Raw genomic sequence first — 9387 nt, 5'->3', positions numbered from 1 at the left:
CGCCTCGATGTCGGCCTGCAGCTTGGCCACGTCGGCGACGGCGCTGGGCGCCTCCACGCGCTGCAGTCGGAGCGATTCCTCGCGCAGCTTCCTCTCCTATTCATCATAGTATTCCATTTGTACATGTTTCTCTTTATTTATGATCTTTTTGTTTACAGAAAGACACAAAGAAAGAGAGAAAGAAAGAAAGAAAGAGAGATGAAAGAATCAAGAGATGTTACATCGCGGCTATAGCATGGTGTAAGCGTGAGCGCATAGCAATATAGTAAGTCCATCTCTATGGGGCCACTAGATGTTGCTCGCAGCTTCGCCAGTATTTATTATTCCCTTGGAGAAAGGAATATTAAAGTTTTAATGTGGTAGTCGAGCACGCTTCGGCACGAATTGGATCAGCTCGCACCGGGGAGCTCGTACCATAGAAGACGGGCGTGAAATAGCATAGTGCTATGTTTCCTTCGATGAGTGGCGGAGCCGGAGGCCCATTACATATCCCTACCCTTTCCAGTCCCTTCCTTTATTCCTCTCGCCAATCCTTTTTTAATCCCTTTCGAAATTCAATTCGGCAATCCATTTGTAGAAGTGTAACGTGTGCTATTAACCTTATGCCTCTTCAAATGTTCATGGGCGGTGGTAGCGCTTACCATCAGGCGTCCCACCAGCTCCATTTCCAACAGTACCTACATTTATTCGTTCAAAACGGCTTCTTCTAGAAGAATCCACAGAACAAAAGCGAACCTTGGTGGCCTCAGCGACGGCCGTTTCGAGCCTGGCCTCCATCTCCCTCCTCCCCTTGTCGGCTCTCCTAATGTCCTGCCGCAGCGCGTCTATCTTCTGCATCGCCACCTCCAGCTCCTCCTCTTTGTCTCGGACCTGTTATTCATCATTATCATACGTAATTATTATTAAAATATTAAAGAATAATTAATTAATACAATAGTAAAAATTAAAACGATCACGTTTATAAAGGTTAAATTACGGTATAATTATAAATATTTATACTTAAATTTATTATTATCAATATTGAAATATGCGTAGAGCGTACACTAGAATTACATATGTACACTTGGTATTATAAAGAAAAAAAATTTGTATTTTTTTTTGTATGTTTATAACGTTTTCACGCAAAAACCACTGGACCGATTTCATAAATTAGGCTGTTGTATCACGAGCAAATCCGGGGTGAACAGCTAGTTATATATGTTTTACATCATGATCAACAATAAACTCTTTTAACGCCACCCACCTGTCTGCTGAGCTTGTGCTTCTGCTGTCGCAATTCCGCCAGTTTGTCGGCCACTTCGCTGTACTCGGTCATAGCTAGCTTGCGTTGTGTGACTGCGTCCGCTAGCTCCTTGTCCTAATAACGTATTTAAATTATTAGCATAAATTAGTATACTATTATAAGTCAATTACCTAAATCCTTACCTCAATCATATTTATTTTAACGTTTTATCTACATTACCCGATTGACATATATTTTTATAATTATATCCTACTAATATTATAAATGCGAAAGTTTGTAAGGATGTGTGTATGTTTGTTACTCTTTCACGCAAAAACTACTGAACCGATTGCAATTAAATTTGGTACGTAGACTGCTGAACAACTGGAATAACACAGGCAACTTTTTATCCCGATATTCCTACGGGATACAGACTTACGCGGGTGAAACCGCGGGGCGCAGCTAGTTATACATATCGTTTTATTGAAAAGTTAAAGTAGTCAATTTCCTTAATGTTAATTTTATATATATATCAAAACTTGTTGCATATGAAATCAAAGCGTATACAAAATTTCTCAATGCGACACCAGCCCAATGGCCCTACTAGTCAACTATCCGACTTATATTATAAGCGCGAAAGTTCTCCCAGAATATATCGATGTATGGTTGGATGCTTGTTACTCTTTCACGCGACACCACAAAACGGATTTCGATGAAACCCCACAGTGATGCTTATGTACCGGGATAACATATTAGCTATATATATGGAAATTTTCGCTTTTGCTCGCAGGTGAAGCCGTGCGGCACAGCATGTTGGTATATAAAACAAAACTCACAAAAAAGATCAGATCCATCCCATTCCCAACAGTCCAATGTACAAGCAAACAAACAAACCTGTAATCGAAGCTTCTCAACGGAATCTATCTTATCCTTCACGAGTTCCTCCTTCTCAGCCGTGAGGGTCTCTATGGCCAGCTCAAGCTCTCGAAGTTTCGACACCAATTCCTGCGGCGACAGCGACGACGCATCCTGAGTAAACAATTTGTTATTATAAGCTAGCGTTTCACACGTGGTTCATCTTTTCTCTCCTTATTCTTATCTAATTCTTATGAACGTTCCTTGGGTCTTAACAAAAATGATTAAAAAAAGACTTGGACGAAACGTTCTTGAGTTCTACGCTTAGCGAGACATATTTATTTATTCTTTATAGTACATATTACCAAAAAGTAAATTGACATTGTAAAAAAAAAGACCATGCCGGAACATATGCACTATAAGGCGGCCTTATTGCTCAAGAGCAATCTCTTCCAGGCAACCTTTTTGTAAAGGAATGTTTAACGTGTACGCGATGGCACCAAACAATATATTTCACCAGTCGTCCGGTATAAAATAAAGCCTAACAGCACTTATTATTAAAAAAAGACTGAATGTATTTTAGTGTTTTTCGTTATGTAGGTTTTCTCTACTTGGATTATGATAACTGATAAAAATTAACAAAAAAAAATCTCTACCCGGTGGGACCCGGGACGGACAAGTGACAGACACAAGACAAAACCTCACCTGTGCAGTGTTGTTGGACGTGATCTGCTCGAACCGTTTCGCCTGCGTCTCCAGTTCGGAATTCCGCTTCTTCACCGCTTGCAACTCCTCTCTCAATTGCGTCACATCATCTACAAAACGCAAACATAAAGGCAATATAGATCGATGATATGGAGATGTCTATAAAACATGAAGCAAATAACTTTTGAAGTGAAACTTCTTTAGAATCGTTGTGATTTCAAACCTGATGCAACGGAAAAACGACAGGTAAGAGACAGAAATACAAAAATGTGTAGAATGAAGCCGGCAAAGAATGAGACAGAAATATACATACTATTTTATTCATTCTTTTGTCGATTTACTGAAGTTTCACTTCTATCATGTGTGAATCGCACACACACCTTTTTTTTTCAATTAAAGTACTTTTGAAAATAATATTGAACAACGTTAAAGATTTATATTCGCTTCATTTGAAAAAAATTAATTTTGAAATATACTGTAATGCATATGATTCTTTTGCATACAATTGAATTTGTTCAGAGAATGGAAATGAATCAACTGTGAATGAACGAATAAGTGGACGAATAATGAATGAATGAATGTAATGGCGGAGTGTCCTCACCCCCCTCCCCCAGGCCGGCCCGCAGCTCGGCTATGGTGTGCGCGAGCAAGGCGTTCTCTCGCTCCAGCGCCTTCAGCGCGGCTCGCTCTCCCGCGTTCGATGGCGCCTGGAAATTGTTCGATTTTTCTTATGATAATATTGTGTTAATATGGTGTCATAAAAAAATAATAAAAGCTCCGGCTTCACCAGTGGTGCATGTACATTCTATAGCAGGCAGTCTCCGGGGTCATGCACATATCCAACGGTGAACCGAATTGAAATCGGATCCAGATATTCCCCCTGTACTGTCAACTCACAAATTTTTCATTTGACAACAGACTAGCTTACCGCCCGCGGTTTCGTCAGCTTTTAAAAACTATGTCCCTTCTCGAGTTTCTTTGCTTCAGTGGTTTGAGCGTAAAGAAGAGACAGAGAGAGTTACTTCGTATTTATAGTATCAGTAGGGTCAAATAAACAACCTTTTACCATTAACCTTTTTACAAAAGCTCCTAAATTTGAGGTTCTAAAACATATCTTTACCTGGCTTGGTGCATTTTTAGCTGGACTCAATGGTGTAGGCGCCCCCAAATCAGATAATCTAGATCCAGCCGTGAATGTGAAACCTATGAATGGCAGATGAAGTCCGGAGAATGCTGAGGAAGCTGACGGTGGAGGTACGGCTTCTGATAACCTGAAATAAAATAAGTATATAAGAAATATTCAAAGGTATTATGATATAGTTGCTTATAATTTTGACTTTCGATCTTTCGAGGAACTTGTGACGAGTATCAATTACATAAAGCGATCAAGAGTCGCGACTGCAACAACATTGGTCAGGCATCTTATTTGTAACCGTGCCAGCCGTTGCTTGGCCTCGGATTTTTATTATTTGCGCATAAACCCATAACAGAAATACACTAACTCTGAAAACTTCACCTCTCACAGTTCTGACTGTGATTGTTAGTTAGTTGCACAGACAGACTGATTAACAGCGAAGTCTCAGCAATAGGGTCCCGTTATACTCTATAGATGCGGAACCCTAAAATTAGTTTTCAACCTCTCAACCAACAGTCAACTACACCGTTTCAGATATACTCTTTTCACTGACCGTATATCGGTGTCATCCACATCGAAATTGGATGTATCAGTTGGACTGGCCACGTCGGGAACGAACGGCGCACTCGCCTCTCTGATCGCGTCCCATTCCACGCCACTGAACCATGGGTGACTCTGGAATGATAAGTTGAAAGAATGTATTTATATTTATTCAGATAGGCCATCTGATCTCACCGTGACGTCATAAAGCAGGAGTAATTCCAGCACGGATTTTTTTTTAAATACTATATAGTAGATAGCTGAACAACTGGAATAACAGAGGCAACTTTTTATCCCCATATTCCTACGGGATACAGCTAGTCAATCAAAAATTTTTCATCATTTTTATATTCACTGATTTAATATTTCATAAAAATCACCTGAATCAGCAGTGGTGGCTCCGTGGTAAGGACCTCAGACTTCAATCGAAAGGTTGATGGGGGGTTCGAGACTAGTGCTTATTATGAAATATTATATATTTAACGTATAAATATTTTTTATTTATCTGCATATTATCCTTAATCCATATCGCCACCGCTCGAAACGGTGAAGGAAAGCATCGTGAAGACACCGGCATGTCGAAGAATCCAAACTTTAGCAGCATGTGACATGCCAACCCGCACTTAGCCAGCGTGACGGATTATGGTCTGACCCCTCATAGGTTTGTGTCCCAGTAATGGGAACATACATGGACTGATGATGATGATAAATCCATAGCAACTAGCTAGTTGTTTAATTTTTTCAATTTCTATTAAAATTTATTTACCTTAAAATCTTGTATCCCGTTCTTGCCTAACCTCGTCTCGGACGCACAAATCAGTCTGCGAATCAAATCCTTCGCCTCCTCGGACACCTATAAATAGAAAATTTCTATAGCTGTGTTGTGTGTTATTAAAAGTAGGACTGAGGGTTAAGAGTAAAATAGGTGTGAATAATCGTACGAATGTGAGTGTTTGTGCGAGTTAATATATATGTCATTACACTAAATTTTGGTGGTCAGCGTATAAGGCTAGTATTAATGTTAATGATAGTGTCAATGTTAACGTCCCTTATAGTGTCAGTGAGTGCTTGTTAATGTCAGTGTCAGTATTAACATTAATTTGAGTGTTAATATTAGTGCGAATGTCTGTGAGAAAGATTTTGTTAGTGTCAGCGTCCTTGTCAATATTAGTGAGTTTTAATAATGGTGTCAGTATCTATGCAAAAGTGCATGTAAGCAAAGTAGCGTCAGTGCTAATATTAGTGTCAGTTTTAATATTGGTGTCAGTGTCTGTGAGTATTCATTTTATTATCAGCGTCAGTGCTGATATCAGTGTCAGTGTTAATATTAGTCATGTTCTAAGTAATGACACTGATATCAGTGACAGTGTCTTTTTTTTATAATAGATCAAGCAGACATTTGACCACAGGTCTACCTGATGGAAAGCAGAAGTGATCTAGGTCGTGACATGTCTGCTTGAGAGAAATGCAATGTTCGTGCAATGGTTTATGTAAACATCAGTGTAAGTGTTGGATAAGTGTTGAGGTAAGTGTTGGTGTAGCGCAGGCGCACACGCACGCGCACACGCACCTGCGCCGCGTGCTCGTCGGGCGGCGGGCAGTGGAAGCAGCGCGCGTGGTTCATTATCTTGCCGTATGTTTCGACAAGTGACTCCGCGTAAAACGGCGTCTCGCCGAACAGCATCTCGTACATGCACACACCTTGGTGGGAATAGAATAGTTATGATTAATTTCATAAATTAATATTATATGCAGGCTCTTTGTTACCGTCTTCAATCTAGACCTTAACACGGGTAAATATAGACCACACGGGTACTAAGGCACCAAATGAAAACTTATAAGTTAGTAAACACAAAAATATAGCCGAATTGAGAACTTCCTTTTTTTTAAATCGGTTGAAAACATACGTAGTTTTGCTACAGAAATTATGTATACACCTTCATGCAAATAGCGTCATCGATCTATAAATTGACATAATGTAAAATCAAACTCACCAAGTGACCACCAATCGCACTCCGGGCCGTATCGCCCTTGGCCATCTTCCATCGCCTTAAAATTTAAATAAAGATTTTCAATTATTTCGACGAGCATAAAAAATAACGAACAATGAATGTATGATAAGTTTATTATTTATTAAAGTTTGGAAAAATGCGTAAGCATAATAATAATTATTATTATATTTACTTTTTCATTGCATAGATTTTAAATAGAATAAATAATGTTCACTACACTATTCATAAAAAAATAAAGATATCCAATCTAGTCGAGTAATAAACGAGACGTCTGTTCCTTGTATAAATTGCGACTAACTTATGATAGGATTCGTATGTAATATCAACATTGACGTACGATTGAAATTTAATAATATTTACATAAAGTATCATAGTGTAATAAGTCAGCAGCGATAGTGTGTAGTTATTAAATATTTAAATTGCGCGATATCAGTTCCAATACACATATAAAGTATTATACTTGTCATTCTTTTCTTTTAATATCAACACTATTTAATATAAGAGTCTTCAATAAAAAATAAATGTAATGTATGACTTAAGAACACTCATATCACAAACTTAACGACTTAAGCATTTATTTACCATAAAAGATTTCATAAAAACAAAACATACATACAAACGTATTCATGATATAAAGCAGAGGACATACCCTCAATATTTCTGGCGAAATATAATCCGGTGTGCCCACCGCTACATTACTTTGTACCTAGAAAAAAAAACACAAACATAAATAAACACATGAAAAACGTTTAAAAAGAATTAACTCAGTAGAAAATGTTCTAAATTCAAATTCGCTCACCTTCCCATCGTCGCCCAATCGCAAGCAAGATCCGAAGTCGGCCAATCGTATGTGTCCACTCGCGTCCAATAGCACGTTGTCGGGTTTTATGTCTCTATAAAATTCCAGATATAAATAAATAAACTGACCGCGTCTGGTTAATGAGACTTGTTTATATTACATCACTACACAGCACTCAAACTAAGTCATTGTTCAATGATCTGTTCTTAAAAACCATGTTATCCATTTTAGTGGCAAGAAAAACTCGGGACTTATTGAAAAATTAAGCGATATTGTCTTAGCCTAGATATATATAATGTAATTTAAAAAAAACAAACTATCATGAAATTGTTAGCACTAGATCAAATTTAATTGTACCCCACGGAAGGCATTATATTTCAAATAAAAAATAACCAAAATCGGTACACCAAGTTCAAAGTCCTCAGGTAACAAACACAAAAAAATACAGTTTAATTGAGAACATGAGTTATGTACTACATGTAATGTGCAATGTTTGATGTGTCTTGTTGTTACGTATCATGTCACCTAACACATCACATATCGTATCATGTTACATGTGTGAAATGTGACGTCATGTGTCATTACAATAGGACGATATGTGACGTCACGTCAAATGCCATGTCACATGTAATTTGTTTGTTATCACGTGTCATGTCACATGTAAGTTGTTTGTTATCACGTGTCATGTCACATGTAAGTTGTGTGTTATCACGTGTCATGTCACATGTAAGTTGTGTGTTATCACGTGTCATGTCACATGCAAGTTGTGTATTATCACGTGTCATCTCAAATGTAAGTTGTGTGTTATCACGTGTCATGTCACATATAATTGTGTGTTATCACGTGTCATGACACATGAGCGGTGTGTGACGTCACGTGTCATGTCACATGTAAGTTGTGTGACGTCACGTGTCACGTGTCGCGCGGCGGGCCCCACCGGTGCACGTATCGCAGCTCGTGCACGCTCTGCACGGCGAGCACCATCTCGGTGATGTAGAAGCGAGCCATGTCCTCCGGCAGCCGGTCCTCGAACTTGGAGAGCAGCGTCAGCAGGTCGCCGCCGCAGTAGTAGTCCATCACCAGGTACTGCGATGTGAGTTCATTTATCATGCATTCGTTAGAAAGCGAGTATGTATATAGTTTATGTGTCACTCTTATTCATCACAGTCAAGTATCATCAACATTAAACATTAAATATTCTTTGTACTTTTCAGTTATTAAAAAATTAGTATTCATACTACTGAAAACCAAAACGATAAAATATACTAATTTAATTTTGAAAAAATTGGGTATATGCATTTTAATTGCTCAATCACACAAACTCTACGACGAAAAAAGAGGAAAAAAGAAGAGACGAACTATAGGTGAATTAACATTGACATAAACGGTCTATTCGGCTCAAAAACAATTCAATTCGAACCAGTAGTTTCCGATCTGTTTACACATAATTTAGATTAAACCATATATGATTGAGAAAACTATATACTTCAGCTAATCTATATATATGTATATAAAAATGAAACCCGTTTTCCTTGGTCACGGCATCACGCGTGAATGGCTGGACCGATTTCACTAATTCTTTTTTAGTTGTATTTGTTATTATTAGGAGAAATTTCTTACGGAAAAAAATATTAAGAAAATCTCTCAGAAATATTGAAAAATGTACATTTAATTTTGCATATTTAAAAAAAAGCGAGTAACAAATGTCAATGTCATTCACAGCCATAGATTATATTTATATAAGGAGTTGAAATAGGGAGATGAAAGCGATATAACCGAATACCACGCGGGCGTAGCCGCGGGCGGAAAGCTAGTACTCACTAAATTATGGTCATCCTGGAAGGCGTAGTGTAGGTTAGTGATCCACCGGCGATCGCCAAACACCAGGACGTCCCTCTCCTCTTGGAAACACGCCGTGTCCGCTCGCTGCAAGAGAATTATAAAAAAAATTATACATATTTTCCACTCGGGACCGCTATCACAGCTTGCTGGTATATCCCGGACAGTCTATTTGATAATTGGTGGCGTATTAGCTAAAAAGCAGGCGTGGACTAATCGCCCAAACGTGAGCTAGTATTGTTTGGCTTAAGCTTATATAGCGGAGGAAGCACTGTCAATC

The 9387-nt window shown here is 38.5% G+C and overlaps 1 protein-coding gene across 1 annotated transcript in view; it reads right to left on the bottom strand.

The window, feature by feature from the left end:
- Positions 1-9387, bottom strand: part of LOC119835944 (serine/threonine-protein kinase Genghis Khan) — a 49740-nt gene that overhangs the window by 29502 nt on the left and 10851 nt on the right. The window contains exons 6-20 of the mRNA XM_038361078.1: positions 9090-9194; positions 8206-8354; positions 7269-7362; positions 7119-7175; positions 6452-6506; positions 6028-6158; positions 5224-5310; positions 4471-4592; positions 3903-4053; positions 3384-3489; positions 2783-2892; positions 2117-2251; positions 1244-1357; positions 736-870; positions 4-96 (exon numbers count right to left, since the gene is read on the bottom strand). Of these exons, the coding sequence (XP_038217006.1) occupies positions 4-96; positions 736-870; positions 1244-1357; positions 2117-2251; positions 2783-2892; positions 3384-3489; positions 3903-4053; positions 4471-4592; positions 5224-5310; positions 6028-6158; positions 6452-6506; positions 7119-7175; positions 7269-7362; positions 8206-8354; positions 9090-9194 (1644 nt within the window). The remainder of the gene's footprint in view (positions 1-3; positions 97-735; positions 871-1243; positions 1358-2116; positions 2252-2782; positions 2893-3383; positions 3490-3902; positions 4054-4470; positions 4593-5223; positions 5311-6027; positions 6159-6451; positions 6507-7118; positions 7176-7268; positions 7363-8205; positions 8355-9089; positions 9195-9387) is intronic.

The sequence above is a fragment of the Zerene cesonia genome, chromosome 22, assembly GCF_012273895.1.
Source record: "Zerene cesonia ecotype Mississippi chromosome 22, Zerene_cesonia_1.1, whole genome shotgun sequence".
NCBI lineage: Eukaryota > Metazoa > Arthropoda > Insecta > Lepidoptera > Pieridae > Zerene > Zerene cesonia.
This window is presented reverse-complemented; position numbering and strand designations above follow the sequence as displayed.